The 20771-nt window shown below is 38.3% G+C and overlaps 1 protein-coding gene across 13 annotated transcripts in view; it reads left to right on the top strand.

The window, feature by feature from the left end:
* Positions 1-20771, top strand: part of YAP1 (Yes1 associated transcriptional regulator) — a 128659-nt gene that overhangs the window by 48765 nt on the left and 59123 nt on the right. For all 13 annotated transcript variants that reach the window (XM_070425900.1, XM_070425903.1, XM_070425901.1 and 10 more), the window contains exon 3: positions 6524-6639. In XM_070425900.1, the coding sequence (XP_070282001.1) occupies positions 6524-6639 (116 nt within the window). The remainder of the gene's footprint in view (positions 1-6523; positions 6640-20771) is intronic.

Below are 20771 nucleotides of genomic sequence, written 5' to 3'. Positions count from 1 at the left end.
GGCACTGAGCCCTTAGATTGTCAAATAAACAAATGACAGCAGCCAATGTAACAATAGCCTTCGGTGTGAATGAATCAAAATTATCCCTTTTTTTTCCAGATTGGCAAAAATATATTTTTTTGGTGTGCCGCAGAATTTTACTAATTAATTTATGTGTGCCATGAGATGAAAAAGGTTGAAAATCACTGCTCTGAATAAAAACGTGTTAGTACAATATCAAATCAATTTTTGAAAGACTGCAGTGCTCTTTTTTTTGTTTTTTTAATTAAAAGTAAGCATAAAGGAATAAACTGTCACCAGTGATGTAACAAGGAGTGAGAAGGCTGTGTCATTGCGATGTAAGCGGTACTTACTGTGGTACATCGGTAGCTGGTGGATTTCAGTGTACCCTTCTGCAGTAATGATGCAGATTAAACTTTGAATTTTTACTGCAGGTCATTGGTTTTGCTTTCTTTAAGTCTGAGATGTAAACAAAATATTTACCCTCTAGGCATTACTCATCCTTAAAACTCAGTGTTGGTGGTCAAGTCTCAGAGTAGTAGGCAGGGCTTCTCAAACCTGAATGTGCATACAGATCTCTGTGGAGCTTGTTAAACTGCAGATTCTCTGTCTGTGGGTTGGGTTGGAAACCCGAGGTTTTTGCATTTCTAACCAACTCCCTCCTAGGAGTTAATGTGCTGGAGGCCCACACTCTTGAGGAACAAGGTATAAGGGAATTGGTAGTTACTTATTCCTTGAGGTTTCTAAACTTTATCACAGTATCAGTGAGAATGTTAATCGTTAAAATTATTTTACTAAATGATGTTAGCTTAGTTCTCTAATGCTTTCACTAATGACCAGCTTAAAGTTAATCTTAAATGTTGAGGATAGATATAAGAAAGTCATCAATATTTTTCTATCATTATAAAACCCATTTCCCATTATGTTGATTAGTTTTCCTTAAATAAGGGTAATGAATTCAGTATTTAGTAATACAACATATAGCCAAGAATTTGAAGAGCATGTTAGAATTTGTTGGGATGGACCTTGGCTGGTACATAAATACTGCTCTTTCTTTGCCTTGGTTTAAATTGACAGAGTTGATTGTCTTAATTTAAAAAATATTGTATGAAGAGATTTTCAGTAATGAATATTTTAAGAATTTGGTTATAGGAATAAGATTATTCTTATATTCCTAAATTCTTTTGCTGTGCTTTCCCTAAGAGCCAGTATCTCTATACTTCCATGATTCCTCTTCTAGTTTATTCTTACTCTCAGCTGATAGTTCTGTGAAAGTTGATCTAATGGTTCAGAAGGAACATTTTTTTATCATTTCAGTTTCCACCTGTAGTATCTACCTATTGTATCTCTTTATCACCTATAAGGTGAAAGCTGAACTCAAATCTCATTCTTACACATTTTCTTGACTTGGCCCAGCCATTCACCAGGTAGTGTTTCCTATTTTATTATTTTATTTTATTTCATTTTATTTTTTATTTGTCTGTGTGTTTCCTATTTTAAATATTGGACTTGGCACAGGAAAGATGTCAGGAAAAATATTTGAGGGCATTTTGCATGTATCAGGAACCATAGTACTAGTTGCTTTTATAAATGTTACTGAATTTAATCCTCACAGATCTGGGAAGGAAGCAAATAAATCAGTCCAATTTTACTAAAGATAAAGCAGACTCATAGAATGACCTGCCTGTACAACCCAGATTATCACGGGCAGAACTGGGATTTGAATCCCTGTCTTCCTTATTTTTCTTTCTATTCCACAGAGGAGGCTTCTAAAAAGCAGAGATCTGGGTTTTAAAAGATTAGGTAGAAATTAGGTATTTTGTGGGACAGTCAGGGAAAAGATTGCCTGAGGAAGAACAGGGGTGTCAAGAAATGTAGCAGATGTTTTAAAAGAATCAGAGGTTCATCTAAGCTTATATAGTTGTAGATTTTATAGTGTTGATAATACTTGATTTGCAAAAGTGTTTTGTAATATTCTTTATCTTTTGTTAAATGTTCAATACCCATGCCTTTTTACTCTATTCCCTCTTAGTATTTTTTTAAAAATATTTTTATTGATTTCAGAGACAAAGGGAGAGGGAGAGGGAGAGGGAGAGGGACACAAACATCAGTTATGAGAGAGAATCATTGATTGACTGCCTCCTGCACGCCCTCTACTAAGGATCGAGCTTGAAACCCCAGCATGAGTTCTGCCCGGGAATTGAACCATGACCTCTTTGTTCAAAGGTCAGCGCTCAACCACTGAGCCATGCTGGCCGTGCCCTTTTTAGTATTTATGAAATATATTTGTTATGCAATATAATACTACAAAGAATTTATATGTTTTAGTACCATGCTTTTCAGGTATGTCTTATACAGAAATTGTTTTTAGAATTCTTGGGTACCAGATGCAGTTCTTTTTTGAACTGGATGTATATATGTCCTTGTGCAAATTCCTCAATTTTCTGTGTGCATAAGAGGGGTACCAATAATGCCAGCCTCGATAATCATCTTAATGTTATACCCCTTGTTAAGAGAGTAGAAATTATATCAGAAATCACTCAATTTTCACTAGCCAGTGAAATTATTTGCTTCTGTCCTATCTTTTCTCACTTTCCTTTTACAATGGAAGCAATGTCTACATTATGTTTCTTCCCACCGGTGGATGTATGACTGTAACTCCTCAGTGATCCCTTAGCACATGTTCAGCTATTCTGTTTCTATTTACATTTAAACATGTGTGTCTCTTCCTCTTGAAAAAGCAAAAACTCATTCATCCAGTTGCATTTTTGCTTCCTTCCCCGTACAGTTAAGTTATCTGCTTCCTCACCTCGTATTCACTATACCCTCGTTATGCCACTGACACTACCTTGCCAGTGTCACCAATAACCTCCTTATTGCTAATTCTAGTGGATCTATAATCCTTACCTATAATTTCATTTTATTTATTATTATTTTTTTTTTAAAAGGTGAGTAGAGCTTCAGTGACTTAAGGAGAAAGTTTGATGTTCTTAGGGCAAAAAAATTTCATTAATTCATTGACAAATATGTCAAGCACTCTTATAATCGTTGAAGATTCAGTAGCTAATAATATGAATAAAAGTCCCTATATTCTTGGAACTTCAGATAGGATGGGTTTTAGATAACATGACCAGGGAAGGCCCTCTAAGAACATGACTTTCGAGTAAAGACCAGAAGGAGGTAAGGGAAGGTTCCATGCAGATATCTGGGGGAGAGCAAGCCTGGCAAACTGTTTATTTGGTCTTAACAAAAATGCTTTTTTGTGGCATGAAATGTTTTTATAAAAATTCTTGTTCTTGTGGTAAAATGGAAAGCTGGGTATTTTGGGGTATGCTGTTGGAAATTGACTTACATTAGGATAAACTAGTATTTTTCATAATTTAATTTCATAGATTAAGTAAAGACAAAAATACTAAAGTTAATTTTATTTCACATTTTCTTAGAATCTAAATAGTCACATGCTTTTGTAGATGGACAATTTAGATAATGGCATCTTTATTCCATAAAGAGTTGTGGATTTTTCAAAATAAGTGGAACATTGGCTGAGGTAACATAGTACTACAGCTTTAGGAAACTCTTAGTGAGGTTCAATGCCGGAAGCCGGTCCATCCTTGCTGCTTGACACAGTCGCTGCAGGAAAGAAACATCTACACAGCATATGTTTCAATGGACCTGGCATATATAGCATACTGTTTTTAGTATGTTTGCTCCCTTTAGCGCCATGTGTTTTAACCAAGGTCACCTCTCCGAGAAAGGTTGTTTCCCCAGGTGGGGATCTTTCCCTGAGGTTAGGGAGGGGATACAACCCCTTAATTAAGTGCCAGGCGGGTAGTTAAGCTACATGGTCTTTACTCCCTGGAATGGAGATGAGAAACACCTTAACCCTTGTAATAGAAATTGACAGGATTAAAATCGGCTGGTATAAATATGGATGTAATAAGACAATAAACGTCAGATCCTCATCAGTTCCTAACCAGAACTCCGACCAGAACTTTGGCTGGAGATCCTGGCTATAGGTCCTGACTAGGCTGCTGATCAACTGAAGGCTGTCTTCGTGTCATTCCTTCTTTGCCGACTCCGTCCACACCTTTGGGGACCCCTGGACCGCTGGGATTGGACCCCAGCAGTTCAACAGCTTTTTCATGAGGAGGAATTTTACCATTTGTACTTACATCATTTCAGCAAAATGACTGATCTTTTGAGAGCAGTAAAACTATACATTCACTGTATACTATGCATTATATTAAAAACCCTAATTTATTTAAAGGAGAAAGAAGCCTTAAGAACATCTTTATGGGTTGGCTCCAGTATTGGGGAAGATGCGTGTGATTCAGAAGGGGTCTTCCTAACTCGAATGGAACTCTATTTAGTTATAAATAGATTAGTATGATTTCTATAACTGGTTAGTTTTTTGAGAAACCCAGCTCAAAAATCTTCAGCAGATCATAAACTTGCTTGTAGTACACCTCCCTCTTCTTCTTTATCCCTCACAGATATTAGGGATTTTTAAAAGTACTGGAGACAAGGAATAGGCAGTGGCATAAGGTTCATTGGCATTTAAGAGCCCCTAAGGATTAGGCAGTGAGAAATATTTTTCTAAATTTTGTGGATTTTAAATTTCTTTCCTTGAGTATGACTATATTAATTACCATATGTGTATTGCTTATCATCTATAAGCATGAGCAGGAAACACTGTAGATCTAGAGAACATTTTATGATTTAATTTGTTTGGCAGCTCATATAGAGAATTGCAAAGGAAGAGGAATAAGCTCTTACTGGAACTTGATAAGGGCTCGATCTTCTGGAATGAGGGGATTACATAGCAAGACTTGAGTAAGGTTTTGCCTGTATTGTCTAGACCTGAACAAATGCTAGGTCTACTGCTAAAAAGCACGTATGACCAGTGGACAAAAAGAAGTGCCGAATTGACAGGTACCAATCTTATTCCTGAGTGTACACATCTCCCATATTGTTACCTCCCTGCTTTCATCCCCTTCCTGCTTGCTTAGGACCTAAAGGAATTTTCCTATCTCCAGTAGATAATACTTTTGGTCCATTCCAGCCAGAGTCTATGATCCTTTTTTATTGTGCTATTGATAATGTTATTGATGAAGATAGCATCCTAATTCCATGTCAGGAAAGTAAATGACAGGGTGTCATTTCCTAACCATTTACATGGGAATTTATCATGGGGTTATTCAAGAAGAGAGAACCCAGATTTGAAATTTGAACAGCCATACAAAAAATAATTTGGGAGGGTTACTTTTTTAAAATGTCTTATTTCTAGCCATCCCCCCGACCAGTTTCAAAAATACTATGAGTTCCTGGTTGTTTAGTAATAGGAAAATCTAGCAAAGCAGAGTTCTGTAATTTTGCCATCTAGAAATAAAGAGTTACATTTTGATGACTATCCTTCCCATATGTTTTCACTGCATACATATATTTAAACAGTAAGCCTCATACTGTACATACTGTTTTACAGCCTACTTTAAAAAACTGTATGAATAGTTTCCATGTTATTAAATATTCTTCTAAAATACTTTCAATAGCTGCATTATAATCCATTATATTAAACAATATTTATTTAACCAATCCCTATCATTAGATGTTAGCTGGCTTTCAAGTTTTTGCTTTTCTAAATTACACAGAAGAGAACCTGGCATAACTCTTTGAGTACTTCTCTGGCTTTTTTTTTCTTCAGGATAACAGTAGTTTCATGTGTATAGTATTTTTAGTTGTTTCACTGAGACATTTGCTAGAAGAAGGAGACTATTATTTATTGAATGCTCATTTACCAGATATTGTGCCAAATGCCTTGAACTATTATATTTCATGGAATCTTTAGCTGGTTTCATCCCAGTGTTATAAGTGAAGAAATCTATATGCATATGTCTAAGATATTTTGCAGTAAGTTAAATGCACGTAGAAAATGTTGAAATGTTTTGTTTAAGCAAAAAACAGTCACAGGAAACAATAAAAACTTACATATGACGTTTTAATTTAATTTTGGCTTTGGTATATATATATTACAATAAGACAATATCTTTGTGTTTTACCTAAAAGGTTTTAGGTCTAAAAATTAATTGGCATCCTTAGTTTAGGAGAAAAAATGTGGATGAGTCCATTGAAAATTTTGGGTTTTAGTCATATGACCACTGTTACAGATTATTACTTTGTAAATCACATTTTATGTTTAAATTAGAAGTGGGTAATAATTGTCTACTAGGTGAAAATGGTTTCCCTTCACTTAAAGTTTCAGGTATAGATTTTTCAAATCCTGCACTTGTAAGATCTAAGAAGTGAAAGTTGAGTGATAAAAGGATAAAAAAATATAAGGATAGAGAAAGGTTGCAGAGGAAGGGTAGGAGCAATGAGATGTCATAACTATATGCTTTTGCAGAGCTAGTTTAGACATCTTTGCCTATTAGCCCATATAATGTACCCTACTTTGGTAAGTGGGATTGTTCTTCTTAGGACCTGGTATTTGTTATCTAATGCACTGTTGTTGTTTTTTTAATCTCAGTCACATCGATCAGACAACCACATGGCAGGATCCCAGGAAGGCTATGCTCACCCAGATCAATGTTACAGCCCCCACCAGTCCACCAGTGCAGCAGAATATGATGAACTCGGCCTCAGGTGAGTTAGACGCTGTAATTAGACCACGCTGAATAATGCTTGTGCATTGGTAAAACTTTCTGTGGAAAATAGTAATTATTCTTCTAAGAAAACCGGATCCTGCGTGATGGTCATTTTCTATCCAGTTTCACAGGGGAGACTTACTTATTTCAAAGTAACATACTACGTATATGCCAAAGCGTTGTTTAGTCATTAATACATGAAGGGGCTGATGTCTAAAAGACAACAGATTTTAAAGTTTTAATTCTGAAATGAGTATCTCAAATTCCTAGTTTGGTTAACTTTGACATGCTTGTGTCTGTGGTCTTAAAGTTAAAGGTTTCCCCCTTCCTTTTGCGGTTTGGATTGGAAACCAAGCTATGGTGTTCCTAACCCCCTACCTTTTAAAGCAGATATTTCTTCTATCTTGAGATTAACTGGAAGATAGTAACTTATAAACCCCAAGGCATTTTTCTTAGGTCTAGTATGTGTTATTGAGCATGTTTCCAGCTTTTTCATAGGAGATAAATCTGAGTATAAATTTTTTTTTTGCCTCTTATTCGGCAAGTTACTTAAATCTGCTGTTTTTCTCATCTACATAATGAGGAATGACATTGCCCCTTCTTATAGAGAGGAAGATATTAAATGAAATGATACAGTACATATAAAGCTATTATTACAATATATTAATAGGTAGTAAGTAAAGGCTTATTTCCTTTTTCCCTAGTAAGTTAGATACTGTTAGCTTTTCTCTTCTTTGTTACATAGCTACTCCATTATGCATCTTTGTGCGTATTAGAAAAAGGTGGCCCTTCCTCTGGGCAGATGCAACCCCATGCCTGGCATCAGGGACTGAGGCATTTGGGCTGGATTTCTGACTACCCCTCTGCCTCCCACACTTTGTCCCCTTTGCTTAGTGCCCTGGTTTAAGGCACAGATGGCAACAGTAATTGGCAGTTCTCACCGATGTATCTTCATAGCTCATACATCTTCCCTATCCAACAAACTGACCAACTTAATATTATAGCTGCACTATAGATTTTCTTAGCAGCAGCAGCCTTTGGAAAGGGATTGATGGAAGTGGGGAGGGTGATGCAGTTGGTTGACAGGAGGATTCCTTGACCTTAGAGTGTGCAGAATTTGAAATGTCTTTGCTCCTAAAGATGATGCCAGTGTGTTGAAATGTTTTTACTGTTCCGTCACACTCTCCCCTTCCTTTTGGTGGGTTAAACACATTTCTAATGAGTTAAAAAACAGCCCAGCCGGCCTGGCTCAGTGGTTGAGTGTCGACCTCAAGGAACCAGGAGGTCATGGTTTGATTCCTGTCGGGGCACATGTCCAGGTTGTTTGCTCGATCTCCAGTGTGGGGCATGCAGAAGGCAGCTGATCAATGATTCTCTCTCGTCATTGATGTTTCTCTTCCTCTTCATTCCTCTCTGAAATCAATAAAAAAAAATATATTTTTAAAAAGAGTTAAAAGCTGAAAATGTAAATGTAGACAAGGTTCATGAATGAGATTTTCTTGTTATAAATTTTGGCAGCTTTTCTTTTTAATTATCAGATTTCCAAATACAAGTTGTATTTATAGCTCAAAGAAGATGATTGAGATTATTCATTTTTGTCGTGCTCCATCTAAAATTATACCTAAAAAATTAGTAACAAATAACTCCTACTCTCCTACTGGAAGAGTAGGCATTTTGCATCTAGAATGGTTAATTATTCTTTTGGAACATTGGGTGTTTTTTTCCTATTAAATTTTCTAATGGTAATGGTCAATGGAAATGGAAATCTTTATTCAAATTTATGTTCAAAATCAAAAGTATATATCAAATTGGTTTTAGAATATTTGCATATTTTATTTCCACTCTGAATTTTAATTGTAAAATACGAAATGTGTTTATTATGTACTGCATATAAATTAGCAGGCATGCTTAACAGGTGTATTTTTAAAATTAATTTATTTATAGATGGCATACAATGTTATACTAGTTTCATATGTACAACAGAGTGATTAGACATTTATATACCTGACTAGAGGCCCGGTGCACCAATTCGTGCCTGGCTGGCAATCGGGGCCAATTGGGGCCAGCTGGCGGTGGGAGGGACTATGGAGGTTGGCCGGCCATGGGAGGTTGGCTGTTGGAGCACACTGACCACCAGGGGGCAGCCCCTGTGTTGAGCGTCTGTCCCCTGGTAGTCAGTGCACATCATAGTGACCTGTTGTTTGGTCGACCAGTCATAACAGTTGCTTGGGCTTTTAAATTCTATATAATAAAAGGGTAACATGCAAATTGACCAAACGGTGGAACGACTGGTTGACCACCAGGGGGCAGACGCTCAACGCAGGAGCTACCCCCAGATGGTCAGTGCGCTCCCACAGGGAGAGCACTGCTCAGCAAGAAGCCCGGCTCATGGCTAGTGAGCACAGCAGCGGTAGTGGGAGCTTCTCTTGAGGCAGCGCTAAGGAGCAGTGAGCCGAGCAGTAAGGAGCGAGGGGCGCCAGACTGCCAGAGGGTGCAGGCCAGGCTGAGCGCACATGCGTGCCCCTCCCCCCGCCCCCTACCACCACCACCACTACCACCAGTGCATGAATTTCATGCACTGGGCCCTCTAGTTAAATAATAAGAAGCGTATTTATATGCCTGGCATTCTGCTAAGTTTATTTTGTACTATCTCATTTAATTCTCATAATGGCCATTTAAATTAAGTGTTGTTATTAGGCTCACTTTACATATGAGAAAGCTTGAGTAACTTTCCCCAAATAACACAGCTTTTAAATGGTAGAAGCCAGGATTCAGACTCTGGTAGTGGGGCTCCAGAGCCCATGCTCTTAGTCTACATGTGACTAGGGTTAGGCTAAGTGACAGAGTAAAGCCTCAGAAAACAGATGGGATAGGATCTGTTAATGCACTGGAGGCACTATTTTAAAATATCAGTACACATACTGGAGAACTCTTTCTACAGAAGGTGATGGGTGTGGCGATGATGTTTGCTTAAAGAGATTTTGTATATGATAAAATGGACACTGTACCTTAAAGAAAAAAGAGTATTTCACAAGGACTCTAGAGGTCATTTTCTTTAATGGGAAGGTCAGGCAGTATGATCAGTTAAGAAAGGAAGAGCCCTGGCCCGTGTAACTCGGTTGAACATTGTCCCGTGCACCAAAAGGTTACCAGTCGATTCCATCCAGGTAGGGCACATTCGGGTCGGGTGCTTACTGGAGGCAATCCATCGATGTTTCTCTCTCCCTCTCCCTTCCTCTCTTTCTGAAATCAATAAAACCATTAAATGTTGAGTGAAACCAAAAAGTTTTTTAAAAGTAAAACTGAAACAGTGTAAAAAAGAAAACGAGTCAGCAAAAGTTTTAAAATGAGAGTAAGGTGTTAAATATATATGAAAATTCACGTGTGGATTCTAAGTTTGTTCACAAATACGAATGGCTTAACTACCAAATCAAGTTGAGGCTATTGATAAGATCGATATAGTATATACCTCATTTTATTCTGAATTACATGCATGAGATTGTTGTCTTTCATTTCAATGGACATATAAGTTTAAAAATAAATAATGGATTTCTACATGGTGTTGAAATGCTTTGGATTGAATGTCATAGGAATAAAATACTGTCATTTTTTTGTAGACTCTCCAGACCTACTTTTTAATATTTGGCTCGACTGAATGATCTTTCAAGTTTCACTCCAATTCTAAGATTTTAAGAAATCCTATTTCTTTTATTCAGTCTAATAATTCTGTTTAGCCAAAATGATCAGTATACTTTGGTTTTAGAAGTCATTTTTCAAGACTTGAGGTTAAAAGGATGGACTTTATCGCTGGACTGGAGACCTGTAGTTTGTGATGGCCCAAATTCTACTAGTAAGTACATATAAAGGTGCACTGGAAAGGGTTCTAGAGGCAAGACTTAACTAGATCCTTTAAAGATTAATTTATATTCTCTGTCCATTTAATTGGCAAATAAATGACTGAAAAGAATTTGAAAGAAAAATAGAAGGAATTTTGAATAATTCAGTAAGATAATGGTTCTATTTTACTTTCCATTAAAATATGTAATGATATGTGTATAAACCCTATTTTATTAAATTATTTGAGATGATTGCCCTTTAGAAGTTCTGTTAAATGTGTTATGCTTACCCTAGCCTGTTTGACTCAGTAGATAGAGCATCAACCTGCAGACTAAAGGGTCCCGGGTTCAATTCTGGTCAAGGCCACATGCCCGGGTTGTGGGCTCCATCCCTGGTTGGGGGCATGCAGGAGGCAGCCGATCAATGATTCTCTCTCATCATTGATGTTTCTATCTCTCCCTCTCTCTTCCTCTCTGAAATCAATAAAAATATATTTAAATTTTTTTTAAAGTGTTATGCTTATAGAGTATTGATTTAACAGCCTTTTGATGTATGCTTGGATCTGGATAAAATAGATCTACATATTGACAGGTAAATATTAGTGATTTTTGGTAGACATTAGAAAATAAGGACTTGGGGATAGAAAAGTGGTATTTCTCCTTTAACCAGATTTATTTATATGAAGATACTAAATTTTTTAATAGTAGCTTGTTAACAATGACCCACAAGATTGCTGAATCTTAAAGCAACAATAAAGTCAGGAAAGTTTACTCTGTGATAAATCAAAAATAACTTGACACCAAAGAGTGTTTAGGAAAATTAAAAATCCCAAGCTCTGATTTAATTGAAACAAAATCAATTAACCCAGTTATGTATGCTTTTTAAAAATATAACTTTGGCCCTAACTGGTTTGGCTCAGTGGATAGAGCGTCGTCGGCCTGCGGACTCAAGGGTCCCAGGTTCGATTCCGGACAAGGGCATGTACCTTGGTTGCGGGCACATCCCCAGTGGGGAGTGTGCAGGAGGCAGCTGATCGATGTTTCTCTCTCATCAATGTTTCTAACTCTATCCCTCTCCTTTCCTCTCTGTAAAAAACCAATAAAATATTTTTTTTAAAAAAATGTAACTTTGATAATAGACTAAAGTCGAATGTCATCATTACTGTACATTTTAAAGGATTCATTATTTTTATGTTTTAAAGTCATTTTTTAAATCAATGCCCAAATCCTACCAATGTAACACTTTCAGATTTCCCGATAAACCTGCATGGGATTCCTAGGAAGTACCTCAAGATGGGTGTAGAAAATGCTTTCTTGATGGGGACAGATGCTACATGTTAGAGGAATGTGCTAAACACTTTCATTGCAGCAGGTGAAATGCTGAGAGGCAGCCAGAGTAGTGCAGAACTGCCTTCATGTTTCCTGCTCTATTACTCCTGCTTTGTGTAAATCTCTGGGACCAGATGGGAAAGAGAATTTTTTACCGGGGAAAATGACAGAGAATAGATGTGAAATGTAAAAATAACAACATACAGGGTTTTTCACTTTAAAAAGCACAGTAAAGGATAAGGATATGTGAGAAGTTGGAAAGTTGACAGCAGGTTTTAGGAGTTGATAATTTCTACTTCATGTGTTGTAGTTCACAAACTTTGAAGTTCTACTTTTCATTTTGGAATAAACTGAAATGGAATCTAGAATAGAGGGTAAGATCAAGGGCTCTGAGAGTCTGGTGGACATGGATTGAATCCAAGCTCTGTCACTTACTGCCTATAAGATTTTTGGACAAAACTGTACCTCGGTTTCTTCACCTGGAAAATGGGGATAACAATAATATAACACTGAACTTATAGGGCTGTTGTGAAGATTACATGATACTATTTAAGGTACTTGGCACATAGTTAGAACTTAACAATATAGTGCTTGGTATAATATATTGCATATATAATAGATAAGTAACTATGATCTGATCGGATAGTTTTCAGTTTAATCAGTTTGTATGAACTGGTAGCCACTGTTTCTTTGTTTAAAACTTAGAGGCCCAGTGCACAGAATTTGTGCACGGGGTGGGGGGGTGTCTCTCAGCCCAGCCTTTACCCTCTCCAATCTGGGATCCCTCTCACAATTTGGTACCGCTGGCTCCTAACTGCTTGCCTGCCTGCCTGCCTGCCTGATTGCTCCTAACCACTTCTACCTGCCAGCCTGATGGCCCCCTGACCGCTTTCCTGCCGGCCCGGCCCAATCGCCCTCAACTGCCCTCCCTGCTAGACTGATCGCCTACAACTGCCCTCCCCTGCCGCAGCTCGCCTCCTCTGTGCGAGGCGGCAGAGACACCGGGACCAGCCTCCTCCACGCTGCGCATGGCGCGGAGCGGCCACAGGGCCCCACCTTCACTGTGTGTGTGGCCATCTTGTGGCGGCCATCTTGTGATGACATCGCTTGGAAGGACCACGTAGGGTTTCATTAGCATAGATAATTTTAAAATCTGTTAGCACACTGCCTTTAGGGCTACATTTACATGAATTTACATGAGTTAAGATGTTTTTGATTCTTCTAAAAGTTTTTGAATATTATAAAATAGAAATTGTCAATCTGAAGTCAGTATTTAGAATGAGGCTCTACTGAAGTATATCAACAGTACTTACAGGAATAAAATTATAACAAAGCCCAACGTCAGAGCAATGAATGCAGTAAGAGGCTGTATTATTATTATTATTTTTTTAATCCTCATCCAAGAACACGGAGAAGAGAGAGCCACAGACATCAGTTGCCTTCCATAGGTTCCCAGACCATTATCAAACCCACAACCCAGGTATGTGCCCTGACTGGAAATCAAACAGGCAATTTTTCGGTGAACGGGATGACACCTAACCAACTGAGCCACTCCAGCCAGGTATTAAAAGGCTTGTATTTATTAGTTACTCTCAAGCTCCTATCCTAACTATCTTTTTTCAGCCAAAATTGGTTTCCTTTTTCTCATTTGGAAATTTAGATAAATTATGAAAGGTAGCCACAGGAAAGAGGATAATAGTAAAAAGCAAAAGCATGTAATCTAGAATTAATATAACTAATTCTTTTTTTAAAAAAAAATTTTTTAATAACTTGATTTCAGAGAGAAAGGAAGAGAGGCAGAGAGAGATAGAAACATCAATGAGAGAATCATTGATCAGCTTGCCTCTTGCATGCCCCACACTGGGGATCGAGCCTGAAACTCGGGCATATGCTCTGATCAGGATTGAACCCTGACCTCTTGGTTCATAGGTTGATGCTCAACCTCTGAGCCACACTAGCTGGGCATAACTAATTCTTAAGAAATTCAGTTGTTTTATATAGTTTATTTTGATTTGTTGATGATTAAGTTCCTGAAAAATGATTACTAATACGGAAACAAGAACCATTTTTTTTAAAAATATATTTTATTGATTTTTTTTAACAGAGAGGAAAGGAGAGGGATAGAGAGTCAGAAACATCGATGAGAGAGAAACATCCATCAGCTGCCTCCTGCACACTCCCCACTGGGGATGTGCCGGCAACCAAGGTACATGCCCTTGACCGGAATCGAACCTGGGGCCCTTGAGTCCACAGGCTGATGCTCTATCCACTGAGCCAAACCGCTTAGGGCAAGAACCATTTTTGTGATTTCAAAATAGGACCAGCACATTTCATTTTAATAAAAGTTATAAATAAAATGTAAGGACTATGAAAATAAAAATGTTTATTTGTGAAATAGAAAAAAATAATTCAGTGAGAATGCCCAATAAAGTTGCAAATGACGTTAGCTTTCAATTATCATATCTTCTTTAGTACTGTAGTTCTGAAGTATTTCTTGAACCAAGTGGCACCTTCTAATATTGATGGATTCTTTACTTTGCTGCTTAATGAAGCATGCCACTCATGTCAGAGCAGCTAATAGCCAGTTTTATTCTGATTGTGAGAGTATTTCATACCGTCTCCACTGGGGATCACTTAAAAAAAATGTTTTTATTTTTTTCAGAGAGAGGAAGGGAGAGGGAGAGACAGAACCATCAATGATGAGAGAATCATCAATCAGCTGCCTGTGACCTCCTGGTTCATGGGTTAGTGCTCAACTACTGAGCAACACCGGCCGGGCTGAGGATCACTTGATGTTAAGTGATTTGGTCATGATTTTTAACTTAACAATATTTTCTAAATAATATTAAGACTCAGCCCTGGCTGGTTGTTCAGTGGTTAGAGCATTGGCCCGAGGACTGAAGGGTTGTGGGTTCCATTCCTGGTCAAGGGCACATACCTCAGTTGCAGGTTTGTGTGCAGGAAGCAGCCAATCGATGAGTGTCTCTCTCCCCTCCTCCTCTTACCCTTTCACTCTCTCTAAAAAATCAATGGAAAAATATCCTCTGGTGAGGATTAAAAAAAACTTAGATTACTTGGGCAAAGCAGCAACATTTGGCAAATGGAACAATAGCTGTTGGCTGATAAATTGCTATTCTTTTTTTTTTAAATATATTTTATTGATTTTTTACAGAGAGGAAGGGAGAGAGATAGAGAGTTAGAAACATCGATCAGCTGCCTCCTGCACATCTCCCACTGGGGATGCGCCCACAACCCAGGTACATGCCCTTGACCGGAATCGAACCTGGGACCTTTCAGTCCGCAGGCCGATGCTCTATCCACTGATAGGCAAATTGCTATTCTTTATGCTGAGTCTTTTCAGCTGGGCTTCTAAAATAAACACCCCTCCTCCTCTTAATACATCAGCAAAACAATTGGCTTGTACAATCTATTACATTTTTTAAAGAACTCATTTGTTCATTCCTTTAATGAAGAAACCCAAATTAATTGAAAGGTGGATGTATAAAGTTACTTGGTTTTTCAGTAGCTTCATAGCAGTATTTTTTATGCTGTTCCATTTTTGAAAAGATCTTTTCAATTTGAGAATTATAATATCCAAAATAATTATTTAAATGTCAAATGTGTTAGGTAGTATGATGTTTATATACTTAGTTATTTGCTTGCTTATTTCAGATTATTAGTTATTTGCTTGATTATAACCTGCCTTCTTAGCTAATTTTAGAAATTATATTCTAAAGTAAGGAAAGATGTATAAAATGACCTTAAAGAATAAATAAATATTTTTAAAAATTTATTTGAAGTATTTGACGTAATTGTTTGGTAAGTTCATTTGAATTCTGAAAGTTACTAAGGTTTTAGTGTAAATATCTGAACCTAATGAAGAAAAGGTTATAAACTTATTTCTTTTATTTTAACCAACAAACTAACTTAGAAGAGTAAAAGGACATTATTTAAAGAGTATAAAGAAAAAATGTTTGATATATTAGTATCATTGCCACCAGCTCTCTTAGATAGTGATGCTTAAAAATAGAAATGTCCCAGTTCAACTTTTTTTCTGTGATTATTTGTAGAATTTTGCAAACTTTGCTTTGGAGTAGAGAGGATGAGAAAGAGAGATTACAAATTACTTACATTTATGGACCAAATAAATGCCTATTTTATTTCTTCTCTTGATAAGTGTTGGAATATTATTTTTGTCTTCCCCACTGATTTCTAAATTCTTCTAGTTACTCTATTGCTACAATAACTATGACTCATAGGAAGAATATTTGTGTGAAAGATTAAGATGCTAATTCTTTAAAAATGATATCCATAGACTACCATATATAGGCAGCATCAGTGAAATGAAAAAAACCCTGCAACAATAGACAAGAGTTTTCCAAAATAATATTTTCTTTTGATCTCAATAAGGTAAGAAGATAGTAAAACTTCTTATAGGTTAAAATTTTAACAAAAGGTCATTGCTGTATTTGCACATTCTAAAGCCTAAATGAGCTTAACAGAAAGCTAATCTTTTATAATTGTATTTACTGAAATTCTAAGCTATTAAGTTAAAATCTAGAAGTGTCAAGTTGCACTGAAGAAAGTCTGAAGAGTTGTGTATTAGAAAGTTCTCAGAGCTCATACTTGGCCTTTTTCTCTAGGAAGTTCATTCAGCTGTAACAGACAAACAGGAAAATGATTTTTCACAAAGTCTCATAGTTTCACCTTGAGACAATTGAATCGTTTCCTTTCTAAAGCATTGATTCCACAAAAATGCCCTCCTTTGTACTCCGCATTGTATGCCATGGGCATTGAAGAGTCAAGTTAAAACAGCTTTTCCATATAATTATAACACTAAATGTTATGACAGACATATATACCGAGTGCTGAGGAAATAGATGAGGAACATGTGAATCAGTAGTCAGGAGAGTAGAGTAGACAGCTTTAAAAAGCCAAAGGTTCATTTATTTCTTCAACAAATATTGAATGCTCAATATATGCTAGGCACTATTCTAAATCCTAAGAATACAGAATATAATCAAATACATGTGTCTGATAGTTAAAATGGAAAGAGGAAAATAAACCTAACTTGTTAAAGGGAGATATTTTAGATAGGTTCTTCAGTGAAGGCCTCTGTAATTGATGTCTTTCGAGCAGAGATCTGAGTGAACTATCATGCAGATATCTGGGAGAAAGGGGAGAAATGTGTCATACATAACACAACAGGCCATTCAAAGGTGCTGAGGCATGTTTGGGGAATAGCAAAGAATCCACTGCAGCTAGAACAGAGTTGGTGAAAGATAGCACGAAAACCATATTATACGGGGACTTGAACACAGAAGTGATATAATCTAAGTAAGTTGTTTGTTTGTTTTTTATGTGGGGGTATTAGCCCAGTCTGGTGCGGTTTGGCTGTTGAGCATCAACCCAGGAACCAAGAGGTCACCAGTTGCCCTAACCGGTTTGGCTCAGTGGATAGAGTGTCAGCCTGCGGACTCAAGGGTCCCAGGTTCGATTCCAGTCAAGGGCATGTACCTTGGTTGCGGGCACATCCCCAGTAGGGAGTGTGCAGGGGGCAGCTGATCGATGTTTCTCTCTCCCTTCCTCTCTGTAAAAAATCAATAAAATATATATTAAAAAAAAAAAAAAAAAAAAAGGTCACCAGTTGATTCCCAGTCAGAGCATATGCCTGGATTACAGGCTCAATCCCCAGTAGGGGGCCTGCAGAAGGCAGCCAACTGATGATTCTCTCTCATCATTGATGTTTCTATCCCTCTCTCCCTCCCTTTCCTCTCTGAAACTAATAAAAATATTTACAAAAATAAAAGTGGGGAAATTAGTTAGGGGGCTGTTGCAATAACTCGGGAAAGGATGGAGATGGAAGTGGTGAGAAGTGGTTTGGATTCAGGACCTGAATTTTAATAGATAAGTAGGAGTTAAATTGCTGAAGAAAAGGAAAGGTAAAGGGAACAGTCAGTATGTGAGAGATCACTGAGGTCTGAAACCCCCAACACCGTATGCCTAGTAGAATGGTGGAAAGATGAGACTGAAGATATTCACAAAAAATTTTAGTGTGATCAACTAAGAAATTTGCATGTTATCCTGAAAATTTTGGGAGACCATTAAAAATATGAATCTTCTCTAGAGTCCTTTTTTATGGAAGGGAAAACCTATGGGTTCCCTGTTTTTATTAGCTGATCATTTCATGTTTGTGGCCCAGGTATATTTTCTCATAAACCTGCCTTCTTATATACGAGTTTTGTAAGGTAAATATATTATTGCAACAAAATGGCAGAACTATTCTAGGAAAGAGTAGGGAACGGACTTCTTAAAAAAGTACCTACTGGTCCTGGCCAGCATGGGTCAGTGGTTAGGGCATCGGCTCCCACATTGGAGGGTCATGAGTTCGATTTCCGGTCAAGGGCACGTATCTGGGCTACAGGTTTGATTTCCGGCCTCAGTTGGGGTACATGCAGGAGGCAACCAATTAATGTGTATCTCTCACATCGATGTTTCTCTCTCTCTCTCTCTCTCTCTCTCTCTCTCTCTCTCCCCCTCTCTCCCCCCCCCCCTCCCCCCCCTCCCCCTCCCTCCCTCCCTTCCACTCTTTCTAAAAATCAATGGAAAAAATATCCTCGGGTGTGGATTTAAAAAAAATTTAAAAAGTACCTACTGTAGAGGGAAGCAAGATGGCGGCGATATAGGCAGACGCGTCCCAGGTCTTGTCCCGGAGCAAATGGAATAAGCAGCTGAAACTAATAACACCCACCCCGAATTGGCAAATTTACTCAGCTGGTGAGACGGTTTGCAGCCGGGAAGGGCAGACCTCCCCTGGAAAGGTTAAAAACCAGGGATCTGGGCAGGAAAGTTTGCCAGACCTGAGCCCAGAGGGTCGGAGGGAGACCGCATGGCAGACAGCCGCGTCTCTTGGGACAGACACAGACCCTGACCGGGGTAAGGAGTTCCGCGGGTTTGCTGGCGCCAGGAGATTTGAGATTTGGATTTTGTGATTGCGGAGAACTGAGACTAAAGGGGGCATCCTGAGGAACTGATCAGACCATGCAGTGCCCATAAGAGAGGAGCGTTTCCCAGACCATGCAGTGCTGGTAAGAGAGGAGCGTTTCCCAGACCGGTAAGAGAGGAGCGTTTCTGCGGCTGGCCGGCGTTTGTCTGTTTCTTTGTTTTCACTGAACCCTGCTCATAGGACAGTTCGGATACAGACACTCACCTGTGCTGAAGAGAGGGTGAAGGTGCAGACGAGGGGAATCTGGGGAGAGGCTGAGGAAAGAGGGGGAGCCGGAGGAGGTGGCAGCGAATTGAGTGCTGAGACCCCCCTGGGCCCAGGACTGGGGCAGCCATTCCTCCAGAGGGTGGAATTCCTCCCCCCAGCCCCCCAGGCAAGGAGCACAGCCACACCCAGATTCCACCCTGTATGAGATAAAGGATTAAAACAAGCTGATTAGTCCCTGGGAGTTACCAGGGTCTGGCCTATAGAGGGATTTTCAGTCCCACCAACAACACAGAGCAGGGTAAGGATTAAAAAAGGATAGAGAAGCTGTATAGCCTCAGAGGCCAACCCAAAAACACTGCCACCCAGAGGCTGAGCCACAAACTGACTCTTAGGGGAATACAAATTAAGGCAGACTGGATCACAAATACGGCCTGCTTTAAAATCAGGACTGTGATTTACAACACGGAGGAACAGTGTAATGCAGGCAAATTCAACACTCTCCTAAATACCTGGCAGGACTAAGGCGAACCAGGCTGAAGAGTAGAAGAACCGAAAGACCATCACTACTGCAAATTTTTTCTTTTTCTTTTTAATTTTTTCACCTTTTTACTAAGAAACCAATTTTTTTTTCTCTTTTTCTTCTTTTTCCATCACCTGATTTTACCCTTTCAATTACCACATTTTTATTTTTAACCAGTATTATTACTGCTACCATTTTACCATTTTTTAAAGTGCCATTTTATTTTCTCTTTATTTTCTTTTGGGATTAGTGTTCTCCATTCTATTTTCATCGTTCCTTTAGCATTAATTTTCCCTATCTCAATTTCACCTCTTTGCTAAAACCCTCTTCCTTACTTTTCCCCTTTTGGTGTCCTGTTTCTCTTACCCTATTCCTGCTCCAGACTTTCCCAATTTCCTCTTTTTACCCCCTGTCTAATTCCACCCTACTTATATATCCTATTTCCAATCTACTGCTCTAAATCCTTATACACCTATTCTTTATCCTTCTTCACTTTCCAAACATTTTTTTCTCTCTTATCTTTCTATTGTTTTCTTGATTGTTGAATATATTGGGCTTTTTTAATTTATTTATTTTTATTTGTTTGTTTGTTTTGTTTTGTGTTTTTTCTTCTTTTTTAGGACTGGTTGTGAGGTTGTTTTTCTTTTTCTTTTTCTTTTCTTTTTTTTTTTTCTGCTGGTTTTTCCCTTCCCTCCCCCACCCCACCCCGGTTATTTTTGTGCTTCTGTTTTCCCTTACCCCTCTGGATATTATTGGTGGTTTGTAGTTTGCATTCATCTCCAGGGATCTGTTGCTGGAATTTGTTGAGATTAGTGGCAGTTCTATTGGAGTTTGCTCCTCATACCAATAGTCTCTTCCCCGCTTCTACTTCATTCTCTTTTTTCGCTCTCTTTTTTCCCCCCTCTTTTTTCCCAATTCTATTTTTGCACTCCTTTTTTGTTTGTTTTTTTCTTATTTTTCTTTTCTGTTCTCTCTTTTATCTTCTTCTCTTCTTTCTCCCTTATCCCCTAATTCTCTTAATTCGGGTGGTCACCTTTATTTGGGGTTATTAATATTGTGAATATACTTGTGTTCAGTGCCTGGTACGTTGTGCCTTGCTCTGTTGTATTTTGTGCCTTTAAATCAATGCAGCAGATCCAAGCAACAGCAGCCCCCTGATCACCACAGCCTCCTGATCACCACAGCCTCCTGATCACCACACCCTCTGTCTGTGGAACAGCAGCTGTACGTGA

Source organism: Myotis yumanensis, unplaced genomic scaffold (genome assembly GCF_028538775.1).
Source record: "Myotis yumanensis isolate MYYU_CA2020_CCGP unplaced genomic scaffold, mMyoYum1.0.hap1 SCAF_10, whole genome shotgun sequence".
Classification (NCBI taxonomy): Eukaryota; Metazoa; Chordata; class Mammalia; order Chiroptera; family Vespertilionidae; genus Myotis; species Myotis yumanensis.
The sequence above is the reverse complement of the archived record's forward strand: the minus strand, read 5'-3'. Positions and strand labels throughout refer to the sequence as shown.